The 20609-nt window shown below is 44.3% G+C and overlaps 1 protein-coding gene across 1 annotated transcript in view; it reads left to right on the plus strand.

The window, feature by feature from the left end:
- Window positions 1–20609, plus strand: part of LOC138249297 (extracellular calcium-sensing receptor-like) — a 106219-nt gene that overhangs the window by 61783 nt on the left and 23827 nt on the right. The window contains exons 3-4 of the mRNA XM_069203254.1: window positions 12413–13255; window positions 14841–15068. Of these exons, the coding sequence (XP_069059355.1) occupies window positions 12413–13255; window positions 14841–15068 (1071 nt within the window). The remainder of the gene's footprint in view (window positions 1–12412; window positions 13256–14840; window positions 15069–20609) is intronic.

The raw sequence follows: 20609 nt of genomic DNA on the forward strand, positions 1-20609 counted from the left end.
TCTCAGATGATTTTTATCCCTAGGTGCAGACGTCTCTTTGATTGGACTCAAGAAGTTAATTTTGAGCTCTACACTCCTAATTGACATGTACTGACCCAAAAAATATATCCAATCTTGACTTCATTTTCACTTGTCTTTCATTAAAGTCAAACCAGACACCTTAAGAATGTCCATTACTTTCCCCATTCTCTCATAGTGCTCACATTCATCATCTGTAAATTAAAATAATGTCCTGAAAACAAACAACCCCTAAAATATTACCAAAATGTTTGTCCATCACCCTCTGAAACATCAGAGAGGTAAATGCCAACCCAAATATCATTTTCATACAATGATATGCCCCTTCTGGCGCCACAGATGATGTGATTCCGGTTGGTGATATGCCAGAGACATATCAAGAGAGGTTAACAACAGAGCCCCCTTAAGAGGGGACAACAATTTGTTCATATTAGAAGTAGTTGTCGACCTAAATGTTATAGTACTGGTCATGCAAAAATACCCACAACCTCAGAGTCTTCTTAGATTTGCACACCAATACTACAGTGATCAACTACCTTAAACACTCATTTGGCTCAATGATTCCGAACGCACAACATCTTTCCAACTCTAACTTCAGTTCCATCCTCAAATGAATAGGCTCTCAACAGACTTTATGCACTACTAGTTTGATACTTTCAACATAATGTAATTCTAGAACCCTTTCAACTTTCCAAGCCCATTGTTAAAAACTTTAGGATACATGCTCACCCACCTACACTCATCTATGTTGCTTACCTGAGTGTTATACAACTACAGGAGCCTTTGTCTGGACAAAGTTAGTTCAGGATGATTAGCATCCAGAATCATTTTGAGGTTTCCTTATTCTTTCCACTCCAGTGAAATTGACCTAACCTTCGCGACATTTATGGTGGCCTTTGGTTACCTTGTTGTCAAAACCAAGTGTGCCATTGAACTGGCCTATAACTTCTAGCTTTTTTCCTCCATATGCAGAAATGTTAACGCATGAATATTTGAGACATGAGTTTTTGAACTTCAAAAATTCAGTGTCCTTAATCAAAGTGAAAGGCAAACCTGAATCAGCCATAACTTTCAATTTGACACCACCAATGGTAATATCACAAAAAGATGGATTCCTTCTCTGGACAGTGCTCATAGAAGCAAAATGAATGACTTCTTTGATAGACGTGGATAACACTAATTTCACATTCTCCTCTTTGTCAGATGCTACGTCATGCATGTTCTTTAAAGTTTGATCATTACGGGCACCATTTGGCATTATTTACATTTGCTACCACACTGAAAACATAACAATTTGCATTTTCTCACTTACTATCCTGCCATTGCTACGATTATCACTTGTTTGGGATGTGTCAGAACCAGTTTTAGTGATCTTTTTATGAGGTTGTTTGACAATTTGATTAACCTCACATATTCTCATCCCTCTACACATTTGTGCCAAACAATGTTCAAATTTTTTCGAAACTTCTTGTAATAATAAGTGGTGTTTCTAAACAGGAATTCTCAGTAGTCTCTCTTGAATTTTCTTGTTACGAGTCTTTCCAATTAACTGATCACATATACTTTTATCTCTCTAACTGCCCGTGGCAGCCAACGTAGGTAATGCTGCCACAAAGTCATCCATCAGTTCACCAGGCTCTTAAGAAATTTGAAGGAGTTTGTGGTATTTTGTCATTTTAATAACATTTTTCCTGGGATTGAATTGCTTGTTCAATGTTCATATGACATCAGCATACTCAGTGTGAGACATGGGGTTGTTGGTTGACTGTTGTGTGAACCCTGGTCAAGCGACAGCCATAGACCCTTGCAGGATGAATCATAAAAAGTAACTAAATTAACCTAGGCTTTATCCTGGGTAGCTTGGCACAAAATGAAGTCAGGCTTAACATCGAGGCAATGTGCAAAGTATTTTTGCAGCACCCAAAAAGTGATAAAGTAACAACACAACACAAGAAAAATACCAAACCAATTTAGGAAAATAGAGTAAAATATTAATAAACTATTTGACATCAAAACAACAAAAATCCAATCAGTAGAAATGGAGTTATGAATTTTTAAAGTTTAAGGTTCAAAATAGCACCTAAACATCTGGTTGTGAGAGACTGGGTCATAGTAAAATAAATGACGACCAGGATTGAGTGCAATTCGGATACAAGAATTGGTTGGGCCTGGTCAGTGTTTACCTTTGGACTTGGAAACATTCTGGGAAAAAGTGTCTGAGGAGGTAAAGTTTAGTAGGGCAAGGCTGCAGCAAGTCTGAGGCGAGAGATTCATATTTGGATGTCCTTTGGTTGGTGACGCAGTGAAGATTTCTACGTTTGGGACTCAGTCATGAAAATGGAAGTCAGAAATCTCCAGGGTGCCGGAGTAGAAGGCTGTAGCCGAAGGCAGTTCCACGAAGTCAGATATCCCTTTGGCGATGGACCTCTGAAATAGATTTTCTGCTGTGGAGAAGAATATTTTGGGAGAAGCTGCAAAGTCAATCCGACCGACGATGCACCCTGGGCGGATAGGTGAGCAGGTTAGTTCCAGTCTTTTCCTGGTTCTCAGAGCACTTTTGGGCCACAATTTGTCCTCTGTTTTGGGTTCTACTATTCTGGCACATTTAGAAAAAAACAAAGGGGTCCGGGAATGGTGGAGCACCACTCGGGGGGCCAGGGCTCACTTCGGCTGGGTCCAGGTGTGGGTTCAAGGTGACAGGAGCCTTTTATGTCCCTGTGGTTCTGAACAGGAGGCTAGCAAACTCGCCCATGGAGTCACTTCTGGTAGACCTGGGTGGAGACGTAGATGTAGGGCTCTACAGCATGGCTGGCCTCTGAGGGTTCAAGGCAGGCACCAGGTAGAAAAGCAGTCCTTCCAAGTACAGCAGTAGAGTGGCAGAATGCACAACAGCAGGCAGTCTTGTGACAGTCCTTTGACAGGTACAGTAGCTAACTGAAAAGTCAGTCTGAAGGTCCTAATCAAATAACTTGGTGACCTTCTTCTGGAAGGTGAGAGAGACTTCTGGAAAAGTTCTTTGACATGCATGGAATAACTGGGGTCCCTTGCCTTGGCCCAAGCTGGCTGCAGTGACAATGCAGGATTATTAGGCCCTTTGTGTTAAGGCATAGCCCAGGCAATTCAGTCGTAAGTGGGGCTGTGCTCATCTCCACCCCCATCCTGCCAGCAAATGGCTAATTGAGGCGCACCTAATACCTCTTTTGTTTGCCTATCTGGGAGGAATTCACAAAGTTGAACTGTCAGCTACACTGAGTCACGTGAACTGAGACAGGCTGCAGGTACAAAGGGCTACGGGCAGGAACATGGCAACTTTCAAAAAGTTGCATTTTCAAAATTGTAAGAGGGAAATTCGAAATTACAGCTTACTAAATTTAATAAGGAATCCCCAATGTTTTCCTAAGTGAGGGGTAGGCTTCACAGTAGTGAAAAACAAATTTAGGAGTTTTTCTACTACCAGGACATGTAAAATCTAAAAGTACATGTCCAACCTTTTAATAACACAGCACCGTTCCCTATGGGCTACCCGGGGCCTTCCTTATGGGTAACTTATATATAATAAAAGTGGATTTAGGGCTTGTCAAGGGGTTTAAATGCCAAGTCAACATGGCCGATTAAAACTGTATTCAGGCTGCAATTGCAGGGCTGGGGCATGTTTTAAATGCTGCTTAAGTGGATGGCACAATAAGTGCCACTGGGCCACTGGCAGCAATTAATGTACAGGTCTTGGGTACATGGTACACCACTCTAAAGGTGACTTATAAGTAAACTAAATATGTCAATTGGCTATAAGCCAATCCAACTATGTTTTAGGAAGAGAGCACAAACACTTTATCATTTGCTAACTTTGGTGATGTGCACAGAGTCCTGAGGCCAACAAAAAGTAGAGGAAAAAGGCAAAAAGTTTGAGGTGGTGTTTAAACAGAATATCATAACCAAACAAAATATTGTGTCAAAAATATTGAGGATAAAAAAATCAAGAAGGTAAGTTTCAACAGGTAAGTAAAACGTTTTACTGATTAAAACTCCACATATATGTACCTTCACAATATGTATATCTTCATGATTTGTAGATAAAGAGTTGAGAATAATAAATCTATACTTACCTATTTGCACTTACCTTCTCGATATTTTGGTCTTCGATATTTTTAACACAATTTTCTCCCCACAAAATATTTTACCTTCCGATATTCTGTCATTGATCCAGCCAAGTACAACACTCATTGAGACTTTTATTGCCATCATCCTCTTCTCCAGCACGAGCATGTACAGTGAGAGTTTCTGGAGGAAGAGTTTTTGGTACACTTAGGGACTCATTACGAGCCTGGCATTTGGACAAGCTCACTGCCAGGCTCGCCCCATTACAGGGTTTCCACTGGGCTGACCGGCAGAAACCTAGGCTTCTGCCGATTAGCCCAGTGGAAACTGCGGCTCCTATGGTCTCATCTCCATATGGAGCAGAGGCCAATGCCTTTGCAGGGGGGCCCCCAGCACAGTCAGAATGTGCACTGTGTGCAAAGCAGACAGTGCTCATTCTGAAGGTGCTGGGCAGTGGGGCCCTGCAAGTGGGCATGAGCAGTGCAGGGCCACCCCTGTGGCACCAAGCACTTGCTTACTGACAGCCTTTCCATGGTGGTCAGACTGCCATGGAAAGTCTGGTGGTAAGTAGAGTTGTAATCAGCCAGGTGGCCCTGAACACTGTGCCGCTCTGGTTTAGTATAAATTAGACCACTGTTGGACCATCAGGAACTATGTTCCTAGCAGGACGGCGGTTCCCTGGCAGTCCGACTGCCAAGGTCGTAATGTGGCAGTCTGACCGCAATTAATTGTGGCGGACCAACTGTCACAATGAGGCTTGCAGTCCTTAGACTGCCATCATCGTAATGAGGCCCTAGGTGTACATAAATTGTATATTATATAACATATGAATAAATCCTTCTTTTTAGCAGTGAATCTACCACCTATGGCTTCTAAATAAGCATTAAAAGCCTCATGGCCTTTTCCTAGCTTAATGGTGGTGTGCCAGGAACAGAAAGAAACAGAGGTGGTGATGCTATTCTTTCCATGGTAGTACAACCCTCAAATTATGCATGTCGATATTTAGGGGCATATTTAAGAGCCACTAGCGCTGCCTTAGCGTCATTTTTGTGATGCAAAGGTGGTGCTAAGGTGGCCTTCTCCTACGCCACTTTGTAACTCCTTGATCCACATTATGCCTGCGCCAGACATAATGTATGGAAGGGGGGCATTCCGACATTAGGAGGCCTGCAAAAATGGAGCAGTGAAATTTAACGGATTTAACTGCACCATTTTTGTTGGCATTTTAACGCTTGCTCAGAGCAGGAGTTAAAATGATGCACCCATAGAAACATGTGGGCCTCTATGCACTTTGCTACACTAGCATCAAAATGTTTGATGTCAGTGTAGCAAAGTGCCACAATTTTACTAATCACAGCCATGGTGTGCCATATCAGAAATTTAGGTGCCGGTAGAGGGGCACAGAAAAAGTGGAGCATCAGATCTGAAGCACCACTTTTTCATAAATATAGGCCTTATTGCGAGGAGAATGCTCCAATTATACTGAGTTACTGCCTGCATCTTCTACAGAAACACAGATGCGTCTTTCTCTGGTAACCCTGAAGTGTTTTCGATTTCAATGTTATCCAGAGTTTGGCATGCTTGCAGAATTCCTGTTTAAAACACACACTTTGGGAACATCAAGGTAGAGATTGTGAGAAACAGACCTCTGGCATGATACAAGGCTGTACTGCATGTGATTTTTGGGATATAGGTGATATGGAAGATTTTAACTATGGTGCCACTGATAGAGTGGCCAGTGGTGGGAGCCAGTCGGATACACTTGACCAGCAGTCTTAAAATGTGTCTTATGTAGTTTGAGAAAAAGTGAAATCAGGGGTGGCCCCTCTATTGGGGCATGGGAGCATTTCCCCCTGTATCTGTAAAGGTATTAAGTATAAAATTAATGGGGTTTTTTTCTGCCTGCCCTGTTGCAGCTGTGCTCATTTGCAGCCACTGGCCTTTCTGTGAGGCTAAGGGGGGGCTTAATGGACTGCAGGCTTAGCGAGGAAGTGGTCATGTCTTGAATCGAAGTCCATGTCAGGTTTGACAGGTGCCTTTCTGTGTCCAGACTGAAAATGTACACTTGAAGTCTCGCCCTACCTGCACAACATTAGTGAGCCAGGGAAACAACAGCTACAGCCCCCTGGTCTCCTAAGCAGTGTTTGGCTTGCCTGCAATCAAGGTGCTGCTCTCCTGCTTTTTACTGGAACAAACAACAAGGGAGCAGCATCTAGGCTTAGGAGCAGAAGGAGTAGGCCTTAAGTCCCACACATATGAAACAGTGTGGGAGTGAAAGGTTTACAGAACATGTTAATCACTGCATGGCTTTATTTTGAAGCCATGGAGTGATAGGCCATTGTCCATCTGTCAATGAAAAAGCAAACCCACTTAAGTGTTTGCATGCCTATCTTCTAAGGTATCATGCTAACCAGGACCCCCAAGCGTATGCTCTCTCCCCTTTAAATTTGGTTGTTGGATGCTGCTAACACAGTATTCCACTCATAATTGGCAAACTGGTGCCCCCTTATAAGTCCCCAGTACATGGTACATTGGTACCCAGGGCATTGGGGCTACAGGGGATCCCTATGGGCTGCAGCATTACTTTTGCCACCCATAGGGAGCCCATGCAAAGGCTCCTACAGGACTGCCATTGCAGCCTGTATGAAATGGTGCAAGAACCCTATTACAGCCATTTACACTGCACCAGGTCACTTATAGGTCAGCCATATACCAGGCCTTCCAACCCTGACGGCTGGGTGCAGAGTACCTGTGTGTGAGGGCACCCCTGCACTAGCAGAGGTGCCCCCACGCCATCCAGAACTATTTTCCCGGACTTCGTGAGCGCGGGGATGCAATTTTACGCATGCACTGGACATAGGTCAATACCTATGTCCAGCTTCACAATGGTAACTCCGAATATAGCCATGTAAGGTGTCTAACCTCTTGGAATTATATCCCAATGCTGATTCTAGCATTGCTTGTATAATTCCATTCACTCTGGGGGCTTCACAGGGGACCCCCAGCACTGCCAAACCAGCCTTCTGATGTTTTCCAGGCAGCCCCTGCTGCAGCCACCTCACGGACATGTTTCTGCCCTCCTGTTACTGTACATCTGGACTTCAGGACCGTTGGGACCACTTCACTCCACCACCCTTGTTGCTGGATCCACACACTTCTTTGGGAGAGTGGTCCCAAGCCACCAGTCATTGGTGCAGAGTGGTGCCTGCTGAAGCAGGTAAGTGACTCCTTAATTTCAAGGGATTCCCTTGTTCTTCTGGTGCAGGCTGAAGACAGTCAGTCATCGGAGGATGCACGACCCTGCTGCAGCCACCTCACGGACAGGTTTCTGCCCTCCTGTTACTGTACATCTGGACTTCAGGACCGTTGGGACCACTTCACTCCATCATTCTGAAGGAAGAAGACACTCAGAGATTATATGATTCTCTTGTTTGAAGTACAATAGTCGCTCCCTTCTCAGCAGTTTACTAATCAGTTCTAACTTCCTTTCTAAATTCTTCTAATACTTGCTTCTCTGCTTTTGTCAATTTACCAAAAGTGTCCTCATTGAGTGCCCCCATGTTCTCAATGTCGTGTATGACCAAATTTTCACATGTCACAACCTATGGGGATAACTGGGTCTGTGCTGCGAAAAATGTAGATTTGGGACATAATCCTGTATCCCCCTTGTCCAAGTTGTCTGGGAGCTCCATAGAGAAGATTGTCCTCAAGCGTATTCTAAAATAAAATACTCTACTGGTTCGCATCTCAATAGAAACTTATACACCATCTTCAAAACTGCTTTATTGTGGTGGTGTAAGTACTTTGTTGGTGAGGTTCACCATTAGGTTCCTTCTTTGTTCTTTCTGACATGCAGTCTCTTGTTTTGCTCTGTGTAACTCTATCATTAAAGTCCTCCTACTGAAATTTCTGACTTGTCTGCTTCTCTCTCCCAATCCTATGGCCTCTTGCTAGAAAAGGTTGGGTATTCAGATGGAAGTGGAAAGGTTGTACTGGAGGATATACACCTGGCCACCCAAAGCCTAGCCTCAGTGGAGGAAGGAGATTCATTTGTTGATGGCCCTGATAATATGGTTGTCCTCTATATCTTGGTCTTGAATCAACATCACTTCTCGAGCGTGATGTTCCATTTAATTTCTTCCATGGGTATGCTGCGTTCCTAATTGGCCAGATCTTTCTGAGCTCTATAGTCATCTCCAATGTAGGAGCACACCTTTTCTCATGAAAACTCTTTGAGATCTCTTTGTAATTTAATGATCTCAGACTGGGCGAGGAACTCCTTGTATCCCATCGTCTTGTCATCTCTTTTTTAACATTGTGTACTGGATTTATGTTTTGAATAAATGTTTATTTGTATCAATTTGGATTAGAAGAGCATATGATAATTGTTGAGCTGTATTAACAATTAAAGGAGCCCATCCCTGTTGTATTTCCATACTTCTATGTACCAGTCCCTCCTGAAAGATGCATCTTTCAGAAAAATGTGTGGTTCTTTAATCACTATCAGACCATTCAGTGCTGCATTTGCCCTCAGATATTCAGTTAGAATGGCCTGTGTATTATCATCTTAACTTGTGTCTTCTTTTTTTTCAGATATTGTTTCCTAGCCCTCTACCTGTGTAAGATCCATCTGTTTTTAACACACCAAATTCCCCATGTTTTGCTTTTTTCAAGGCCTTTTACAAGTGTTTACAGATGGACCAGAATTTAGTCCCTCACTCATAATATGGGCCTGAGCAGGTGTGAGTTCCTGAATGAGGGAAAGGACAGCACCTTGCGGCTCGGTCCATTCAGGAGTGGACCTTTCCAGCCAGTGCGTATCATGATTTCATAGTGGCCTGATGATGAACTTCATACAGCAGCACCATGGTGTTAATCCTGGGTGCCTCCTAAAGAATTATAAACTGCCCTACATACAGCTGTCATGTTATCGCATATCATGAGTGATAACAGCACCATTTTACATGCTCAGATGATTGAGCCCATACTTCTGTAAGAGGAAAGTAACAATACAAACCATTCAGCGAAGAGTGTTGGTTAACTGATGGTGTGATATAAGAGTTTGCCTCTTAATACACAAAGCTCTAAACATGTTGCATTATTTTGTAAAGCAGAAGGCCGGATAACTTCTTCTTATATATATATCATTTCAACTCCTGGAAGAAACATAGCAGGCGGTTGATTGGCTGGTGCTTTAGACAACAATTTACGAGGGCATGGTGCTTGGCACATTTTCAGGATATCCTCGTAAGGCACATTTACCCACAATTACTCAACATGGCACTTATTAACATAGTCACCAATAGCCCTGAAAGTTTGGCATGGATCAGGTACTCTGGACTTATGCCCCTACCACAGATGCAGGTGTAATTGTCAGGAAACAACTGATGTGCAGTCTGTTTCCTGAAAAATATGTCTACTTTTCAGTCCATGATGTCTGCATGTAGCAATGGGTATTGGCAACACCTCAATAATCAGTTAATCGAGAAGCAGATCTATTGTAGTACTTCAAATGCTTACACTTTACTATGAAATACTGCAAACAAGTTAGAAGTAAAAACTTTTCTGAAGGTTCCTTTTCATTAGTGATTTTTTATTTTTAAAAACTTTAAATTAGCTAAGTCATAATTAAAATTACCACCACATGCTTTTTTATGTTCGCTTGTATCATGAATGGCCTGGATGTTATGTGGCTAGGATTAAAAAATGTGGGGCTATCTCGGAAAGTTTTACTGAAAGGCCTTATGCACATCATAGGGTTTAATTTTAAGCCTATTGTTTGTCTTTCGGTTTACTCTATATCATGTCCTCCTTTGTGAATTTTATATTTCCTGCTGGATAGTTGATTTCCATATAGGTCTGGCCATCTTGGCATTCTTTGTTCCCTAGGCTTCTAAAGGAATCTGTGATTCTCAATCTACCTAGAAAGGGTTTAGTTTCCCCAAGTGATTTCCTATTTGTATTAGAGAGTCTATAGCATACATTATGTGAACCTCGTGACAAGATTCATACTAATGTGTAAAGTTATTTTTCATACCCATTTCTTCTTTGAGGTGTCTGGAGATATGGGTTCCCTGATTTGCAATACTCCATGCCCGAGCATTTTGGAGGAATCCCTAGGTTTGAAACTTGCTCAACACTTTTCACCTTAGGTGTTATCTTCCGTTGGGTAAGACCTGGAGATGGTACTTGTAACAATAATTACTGATCTTTAGAACTTTCAATTAATTGGTATTGGTGTAAGAAAAGCTATCTTGGCATGATCCTTGAAGCACACAGATGTGTTTTTCAAGTGTGAGGCACTATATGTGTCATTTGATCCCACAAAGGTAGACTCAAAACCTCCAGCTGCAACTTCTGCAATGAATAGATGAGTTCACATTCAGTTTTAAGGTGTATGATGTTGTGAAAGTGCAATCACCCCTGTTGTTCGTGCTGGATCCTCTAGGGGGTGGGATTATCCAGGGCTTCATCAGTTGGAGTCTCTTTGTTGAATGTGTAGAGCTGACAGTCTTGCTGTATTAACATGATATCCAGGAGAGGGGCTGAACCTAGCGTGTTGGCCGGGAACTAACAATATTTGTAATTATGACTTGACCAATCTAGGTTTTTAAAGTTAGAATATCACAAATATGCACTTTTAGAGATGTCTGTACCATTTTTAAAGTGTCAGTGGCATTCCTAAGTGAGGCATGCGCATATACCAGTAGTGTATCACATTTTTGATTTACAAGTCTGGCCACCTGCATGTAATCCTTCACATTAATCCAGACTTGTTCATTTATTGTACCTTTCATATGATACCTGTCATAAGGATAACAGAACTCCTTAATGGGTGCATCTTTATACATGGACTGTACCTAGAACACTGAACAACTGTGAATGGTGAGAGGAGAGCATATTAAATTGGCTCTTGCAACAAAACGTTGTCTAACAGTTATGCCACGTTATTATACGACTCAGTTGGGAATCTCCAGTTGATTCACTTTACTTTCCTGAAGGCGGATTTGTGCGACTTTAGCTGCCTTGTGTAGCAAAGGGTCTTCTTCCGCACTCAGTAAACTGTATGAGTTGCCTGCTACATTGATACTATTTTGGACATTGCACCCATGAACACAGAAGGACTGCTTCCTATTGCAGAATTTAATTCACATTTTTGCAAACATTTCCAAAATCTGAGCTGCACACCATTAGCCAATCACTCTGGGGTACAGGCAGTGAGATGGCATTTTGCCTTTTGTGTGGTCTGTTGATCTTTCATAGTATTATTTTTCAGTCTGCTGTGCTTCCTTCTCTGCTATGCCATATATTCTCCACCTCCTCAAGTGACCTTGTAGTTGTTTTATCTATCTCCATGAATGTTTTGCCATTCTAGGTGTGAGATTTCCCTTGCTGCTCAGTCTCTGTGTTCTTTGATTCCCTTGAAGCTCTGCCTTCTATAGGCTCTGCATCCCCACCTCTAACTCTCTGGGATCTTAACGTCTGTGTGTACATTGCTTCGGTCTCTCTGCATGGTCTCCCCATTTGTTTTCCTTTCGTATGTGCTCTGCATCTGTATCCCCTTACCTCATGTGTTCTGCTTCTCTTTGGGTTCATAAATACTGGGCTTCCTTTGATCCTTTGGTTCACTGGTGTTCTGTGTCACTGTGTTCTCGTCTTACTTCACTGCTCTACCTCCTTGTGAACTTTTATCCCCTTGTTGTTCTGCTTCCCTTAATGGTCGTCCTTCCACTGTGTCTTTCTCCTCTTTAGTACCCACAGTCCATTCCTCTGTGCTTTACTGGCCCTCTGTACTCCTGTTTGCACTGCTTACCTGAGTCATCTGCTTCACTCTGTGCTTTTCCGTATTGTGTATTCTGCTTCCACAAGTGAACTATTGGCTTTGCAAATGCTTGTCATGTTCTTCCATCTGCGCAGAAACAAGTGACTGTCTTGGATTTTGGATCCAAGTGACTGTAGAAGTTTTCTTAGTCGCCCCAACATGGAATATGCCATGTGCTTCCTTACTGATGTTTTTTCCTGAAGGGTGTTATTGTGAGTTATTTTCTACCAAATGATTGTGGCGCACTTCTGTAGAAATGCAAACACATTTGGCAGGTATGGGTGTAAAACTGAGAAGGTGTGGCCAAATGATCCACAGTCTAACAGCATTGCTAACTAGGTGTATCCCAGAAAGTGCGGGAGTAGCAACAGTATGATTTGTGTATGCAGTAGAATATTAATCTAAATGTATTACAAATTCTAACAGAACTGTATATCATATTAACAGTAATCTTTTCTGATACTTTGTTTATCATAGATAAGCCATGCCACTGTGATCTCTTCCCTCAGCGACAAGCTCCAGTTCCCGTCCTTCCTACGCACTGTGCCTAGTTACGCATTCCAAAACATTGCCCTCACCCGACTGATTGGCCATTTCCATTGGACCTGGGTTGGAATGGTTGTGTCTAATGATGATGTGGGCTTGCAGGGAGGCGAGAGCATAAGGAGAGGCATTGAGGAAAATGGCGGCTGTGTGGCATTCATGGTTCAAATTAGCCTTATCTTCTCCAAACAGAAGGTCCTGCAAGTAGCAGAGATGATCCTGGGACATCCAGTGAAGGTGATCATTGTTCATAGTAATGAAGTGCATGTCAAGGTGTTACTGCAAACTCTTTACAGTCAAAACAACACTAGCAAAGTCTTAATATTTACTGCATCCTTCACAATAACCCCTGGACTTCTGGATGATAAAGCCTGGAAAATATTTCATGGATCTCTGGGACTTGTCCCTTTCACAGACCACATGATGGAGTTTGAGGCCTTTTTGTATCGCTTACGTCCATTGCACTACCCCAATGATATATTCATGAAGCTCCTTTGGGAAAAAGGTTTCCTTTGTAAGCTTCAGGACGCCAATCAGACGGAAACTGCAGCAAAAGGCGAGAGAGACAGGGGGGCAGTGATGTGCTCAGGGGAAGAGAATTTGGAGGACGTAAGCAAAACATTATTTGAACTGAATGATATGAGCTACACATACCACAGTTACATTGCAGTTTATGCCTTTGCACATGCATTGAATACTCTAATATCCTGCAAGCCGGGACAAGGACCCTTTACCAACCAATCCTGTGCGGATATCAACAAGATACAAGCATGGCAGGTAATATAAAGATGCATCATTGGGACTGGCGGAAAGGAGCTTGAAGCTACTAACACTAATTTTACAAGGGATTCATGATAAAAAATGTCTGCTTTTCATTAAAAATGTGCCCTTTCTGGAGTATTTTCTACTTTCTATAGGACCCTATGCTTTTGCTGGCTATGGAACTCTGTGTACAACTGATTGGCATATTTAATTTACCTGTAAGTCCCTAGTATATGGTACAAAGTGAACCACTGGCTCGTAACCTAAATGTTACCCGTGTGCTGCAGCACTCCTTGTGCCACCCAGTGCAGTGATAGTGATAGTCCACCCCTGATTGCAGGCCTACGATTTAATTTGTAGCCTGGCTGTGCAGTTCTAAACTGCAAATCCCATCTGCCAAAATAACCGCTTTTGACAAGCCTAAATGTTGATTTCTAAGTAATAGCAATTCATCCTCAAATAGGCATTACTGTCCAGAAGGCACAGTGCATTGTATTTAAAAGTAGGACAAGTAAATGTTTAATGTTAAACATGTTCTTACAGAGAAGAGGCACCAAAAGCTATGTTCACAGTAGCAGATTTGGTTGTTAATACTGTTATCTCTGACTATGAAACAGTTACAAAACTAATTCTCAGACTTTTTTAAAAATATTTGTCAGAATCCCAATTTACTGGTAAAGCAGACATTTTGATGAATATTTTGAAAAATAAACTTTTAGAAACTTAAATTTTCCTGCCTAAAGCCTGCAGATGTAATCTGACGGCCACTTCTACATTCTGGGATGTGATCCATCCTTCCCTATATCAGAGGTATTGGGAGCAGATGTAGCAAATGCTGATTTCTTTTATAACACAGCTTGCACATGGGCAAGTAGTTTTAATTATTCATGGGCCCTATGACGAGCCTTACCCATACCTCATTAGGTACATGCCTTAAGCCGACTACATTTATTGTTTGAATCGTAATTACACACTCCCTTGTTGTGTTCTGAGGAGGCAGAGCAAATGTGGCAGAAACGTGTCAGCCATCCAAAAGAAGGAGCCCATCAGGAATATTGAAATTATAAATTAATTTTCAGTTGGCACAAGGAGTCTGGGAGAACAGATTACGTGTATATATTGTGGCTTCTCTACAAGAAGGAGGTATACCTAGGGACGGAACACAGAATGTGGAACTTGCTGTGGTTATGTACATCTTGTGATTGACGAGGACAGTATGTAATGTGACTAATAATTTTAGGAAGGTGATTAACAAAGGAATAAATGTTCAACAAAAGACAAGTACACAATTTGTGTAATAACAACTTGTGTATACACTTCACCTTGTTTGGGGACAGGGAAGTGGTATCTCGAAAGAAAGAATATTCATCAGCCTTAAATAGATGGTTTCTTCCAATGCAAATTGATGATGCATTGCTGACCTAGCACTACTGGTATATCGTTCCAGCTAGATTTAGTTCCTTTTTTATTTTACTTTTATAGTAGTAATAATAAAAGGCAGAAGGAAAAATTGCATGTAAGTTATTCCTGCTGATATGGTATGCAATGTTCCAGTGTCACTTTATTTAGTCTGTGTTTGTTGTCCCGTTTTATCCTCCAGATTCTTCACTATCTGAAAAATCTACACTTTAAGACCCACACTGGTAAGGAAATATTTTTTGATGCAAATGGGGACGCCTCAGCAGTCTACGACATCCTGAATGTGCAGATATCTCAGGAAGAAGAATTCAGACTTGAGAAGATAGGCAAGTTAGACCCGACTGCAGGGGAAGGAAAAGAAATCATCATCAACAGCAGTGCCATCCTGTGGAGTGATGGATCTTCAAAGGTTAGAACAAGCCCTGTGTTTGAGGGAAACATTAGGATGAATAAAAAGAAAGAAGTTATATGAAATCAATCAATCAATCAATCAATCAATGGACTTAGCGTTTTGATGCTAATATGTATTACACACTGTCATAAGTCAGTGCCAATGCTTTATAAACATTTGGAAATGAGCAAAAAATATATATTAACAGAAGGAAAATGCTGAGTAGTTGCTAAACTCATCTGAGTGCCTCACATTTGTTTAAACATGTGAAGGAGGACCCCTATCAGAAGGGATGTTGTCATGGCCACCCTGTGGAAATAGATCAACACGCAGCTGGTCAAACCCATCTTTCAGCCTACTCATGCTGGAGGAAGGCGTTGGAGGGAACAGTAAGAAAGCACATTAGTTTCAAAGGTAAAGTGTAAACTGTTATTGAGGCATAGCTACCGGTGTTTTAGCAGGTATACTTTTATTAATGATACACATATTGTGTGTACTTTTTAGATCAATTTTGACCAGTAGCAAGAATTAGCACCAACAAACAGAGGCTCAGGTCTCACTCCAGTAAGTAGAGCAACTATGAGGTGACAAGGTGCCACATGAACAGTAGTTAAACACAGTCACTTCACTAATTTATCTCCATTTTCCACAATTTGAAGTGTCTTCCTGAACGCCAAAGGCAGTTCACTTGGCAGGTAATAATGGGAGCCAGCATGAACTATTTTTTTAATGCAATGTCCCCAGGTGTCCTAAAGCCCTTTTCTGTAGACATGACATGGTGCACGTTGAATAGCACCGTCATTTCTGTACTTGACAGTTGTGTCTCAGCAAAAGAAATCTGGAAGCCAAAAAAAATAATAATAATAAAAATCAGTGTCATAAACCTTGAGGATATACCTGACTAAAGTAATTGTGGAGGAAGCGCTATGAATGGAAGCAGTAGGAGGAAGAGGAGGATGAAAAGGTAGAACAAGAGGTAGACCATTAGGAGGGCTATGACAACCAGAGCCACGAGGACCAGGACAAGAACCAGGCCCAGGGAAAACTAACGCCATATTTATACTTTGGCGTTAGACGCGTCTAGCGCCAAAGTTTGAGGAGTTAGCGTCATTTTTTGGCGTGAACCCCTTCCTTGCGTTAATTATATGCAAGGTAGGCATTCCCGTCTTAAAAAATGACTCCGACGCATATGCGTCGTATTTATACTCCCGGGCAAAATACACGCCCATGAGTGGGCGGGTCAAAAAAACCCGCATTTGCGCCTCTTTTTAATGCCTGGGTCAGGGCAGGCGTTAAGGGACCTGTGGGCTCAGAATGAGCCCAGAGGTGCCCTCCCCTACCCCCAGGACCCCCCCGCCACCCTTGCCCACCCCAGGAGGACACCCAAGGATGGAGGGACCCACCCCAGGGACATTCAGGTAAGTTGAGGTAAGTATTTTTTTTTATATTTTTTTTTGGCATAGGGGGGCCTGATCTGTGCCCCCCTACATGCCACTATGCCCAATGACCATGCCCAGGGGACAGAAGTCCCCTGGGCATGGCCATTGGGCAAGGGGGCATGACTCCTGTCTTTACTAAGGCAGGAGTCATGTTAATGGCGCCTGGGCGTCGTAAAAAAATGGCGCAAATCGGGTTGAGGCGATTTTTTTGCCTCAACCTGACTTGGCCCATTTTAAGACGCCCTAACGCAATTTTCCCAAATGCCGGCGCTGCCTGGTGTACGTGTTTTTTTTTCGTGCACACCAGGCAGAGCCGGTCTGCTAGCGCCGGCTAACGACATTCAATAAATACGGCGCCCGCATGGCGCTTCAGAATGGCGTTAGCCGGCGCTAATTTTTTTTACGCTAAACTGCGTTAGCGCAGTTTAGCGTCAAAAAGTATAAATACGGGCCCTAATCTATGAGGACCAGGGTTACCAATACCAGAGGGGGCCAGGAGCAAATGGAAGATGAGGAACAGGACAATGAAAAACATCAGTAGTGGTACTGGGCCAAAGGTGAAAAGGGTCTGGAAGGTCAGGAGGATGTGGAACAGGGAGATTTGGACACAGTGGACAAGGACCCGAAGGAACAGAAGGAAAAGCAGACCCTGGACCATAATGACAAAAAAAGGATATGAGGTCCTGCGTACACTGATCAGGACCAGAGGGACAAGGACAGACAGGGACAGGAGTAGCAGTCCCAAATAGGCAGACCAAAGAGTACCAGTTCCAGGGCACCAGTCGAACCTTTGTAAACCCTTTGAGTACTAGTTTTACTTTTAATCTTTAAATAGTCACGTCTCTGGTTCCCTACACTTGATTTTTGTTGTTTTGGTGTCTATTTATTCATAAAAATATAATCTATTTTTATAAATTGGTGTTGGATTTTTATTGTGTTGTGTCTTACTTATTAAAAGTATTGGTAAAATGCTCCGCACACTTATCTCCTAAGTTAGGCCTGCCTGCTCATTGCCAGCTACCAAGGGTTGAGCAAGGGATCAATTTCATGAGACCTTCACTGGACCTTATGTTGTAGACTTATTACTAGCGCTGGGTACCTACTAACCCCTACTAATAAACCACTTTCCAACAAGGAGGAAGTTGGCAAGCTAGTTTAAGATTACAACGAGCAGGAGGAGGACTGGAGAAGTAGTCAGGTCAGGAGTAGATTGACTAGGGCCATTAAGACCAGAAACCAGATGGGGAGGATTAGGTGGACTAGAGGAATAAGAATAAGCAGGTCCAGGAACAGAGCTAGGAGGTGAAGAGAGGTCAGAATCAAGAACCAGGATCTGAAATTCCAAGTGGAGCAGGAGGACTAGGAACTGTGGTACTAGGACCAGGCTGCTGAGGATCAGGGGAACCAGGACAACCAGAACTATGACTAATGGGACTAAAATGGAGACCCCAGACCAAGAGGATCTAATTAGGAGGACCAGGACTAATAAAGGCAGCAACAGGTGCATCAGGATGAGGATCAGTAGTACCAGGATCAGGAGGCCCAGAAGAGATGTGCCAGGAGCAGGGCCTAAAGAAGTAGAGTCTGGAAAGAGTACAACCAGAACCCCTAGATTCAGAAAGCCAGTACCAGGGTGAGCAAAAGGAGTTAAACTAGGGCCAGGATGAGGGTTAGAAGAATCATAAAACCCCAAAAAGGAGGACTTGGTACATGACTAAGAGGAGAACCAACACCTAAACTCACAGAAGGACCTGGAATTGAAATGAGAAGATCAGGAGCAGGATGGCATCTATGTGAGTCCAGGCAGCATAGAAAGAGGAAGTAACAAGAAGCAATAAAGATATTTTGGGGGTCATTCTGACCTCAGCGGTAAAAGGCGCTTACCGCCGGTCAGAAGACCGCCATAACACCGCCGCGGCCGCAGAAAGCCGCCACGGTCATTCTGACCCACAACGGCCAAACCTCCAAAAATCCGACCTCCACTGCAGTCCGCCACATCAGCGGGCAGCGATAAACTGGAGATGACCAAACCTCCACCGTCACGCCAACAGAAATACGCCCATGCCATTCTGACCCACGAATCCACACGGCGGTCTTTCAAACGCGGTATTCCATTGGCGCTACACACCGCCGCGGTCAAAATACACACACAGCACCAAAACACAGCCACATTGGACAATTTGAAATACACACACCTGAAACACATACATCCACCACTCCCACACAATCAATCAACTATAAAACACACACCCACATCACCCACAAACCCCTGCGACCACAATTATTGAGAGAAGGAGAGAGAGACACAGCAGACAAACCATAGCAAGACACACTGAGGCACACTACACCATCACACACACCACATAGTAGCACAAAGCACCGCACACCAACATACTCATCATCACATACACAACCCCACACCTCACCCACACCACCCCATGGCACCCCAAAGGCACCCACGCTTTTCGGACCACGAACTCCGGGTCATGGTGGAGGAAATCCTAAGAGTGGAACCCCAGCTCTTCGGCTCGCAGGTGCAGCACACCAGTATAGCTAGGAAGGCGGAGCTATGGCAGCGGATCGCATCCCAGGAATAGGGAGGACATCCGCAAAAGATGGAACGACCTACGGCGGAAGGTCCGATTGATGGTCTCCAGGCACAACATCGCGGTCCAGAAGACTGGCGGCGGACCCCCACCCACCCCTCCCAATTTTACATCGTGGGAGCAAGACGTCTTGAACATCCTGCATCCTCAGGGCCTCGCTGGAGTAACCGGAGGAATGGACTCTGGTAAGTCCAATCTCAACTACTATATCCCCCCCACCCCACCAGCATGCCAACCCACACCCTCACCCCCAACCCCCCAGCACACATCCTCCCTGACAATGTCTCACCAGCACAACCCACCCATCCCAACACCAAACCCTGAATGCCAACACAAACCATGGACACCCATCACCTAAGCATGACCACTGCACTAACCCCCCCCCACTAACTACCCTCACAACACCTCCCTCAAGGGAATGCCTGCACTGGGGGACAGGGGACCCATAACACGCACGCTATTGCACACACAGAAACAATAACCAAACTCTCTTACCCCTTGCAGGACCCGAACGACAACACACCAGCCAGGAGGGTCCAGAAATGTCCATCCCACCACCGGAACAGGCCCACACTGAGGATAGCAGCTCTGTCGACAGTGAACCTGATGACCAGCCCGGACCATCGGGGACCTCTGGGCAGTCGGTTCCCCTCAGGCAGCCACACCAGACCCGACCCCCTCTGGCAACACCAGCACAGCTCCCACCCAGCGGGCCCATGCCTCTGTCTCTAGGACACGTCAATCAGCGGTGTGTCTGCCACTACAGGGCACCCAGGCTAACCCAACACCCCAACAACAACAGGGACCTGGGGGCAGTGGTAGCGGGCACACCGTCCAGGGGACAGAGGCCGGGGGAAACCGGGCAGCTCGGAGGGCTGCTGTGCGACAGGGGGGGGAGGAGAGGCCCAGGGAACCCACTCTCCAAGAGGCCCTCACCACCCTCATGGGGGCCTACCACCACTCCCAAGAAACGATGGCGACGGTACTGGCCAGGTTCACTGAGATCCAGGCACAGCAGGAGGAACGCTACATGGGGTTCAGGGAGGAGTTGAGAATCATCGGGACCGCAATGGGGACCATCGTCCTGGCCCTCAACAGGATAGAGGACGCGTTGCGGGACCATGTTGCACCACTAAGGGCCCCTGTCACTAGCCCGGACCAGGAACAGCCTACCACCTCCGCCGGCGCTAGTGGACAGGAGGCCCCAACACCACGACAGCCCACCAGAACCCCACCTCCTGCTGAAGAACAACCACCCCGTAAGAGGAGCCTGAGATCAAAGAAAAAGACAGAGTAGGATGTCAAGACCCCCGCCAGCAGGACAAACCCCCTCAAGTCTTCCCACTGTCCCACATTGCCACCCTGTCCAACCTTGAACTGCCTATGCTCCATCCTTCCACAGGCAAAAGGACAATGCACCTGTGAGACTGAGAACTGGACTCTGCCATGGATATTCCTCCACCCCCACCCATCACCCTTAGAATCACATGTACCGATATCTAGCACTGTAAATA

This window comes from Pleurodeles waltl, chromosome 8, assembly GCF_031143425.1.
Source record: "Pleurodeles waltl isolate 20211129_DDA chromosome 8, aPleWal1.hap1.20221129, whole genome shotgun sequence".
Classification (NCBI taxonomy): domain Eukaryota; kingdom Metazoa; phylum Chordata; class Amphibia; order Caudata; family Salamandridae; genus Pleurodeles; species Pleurodeles waltl.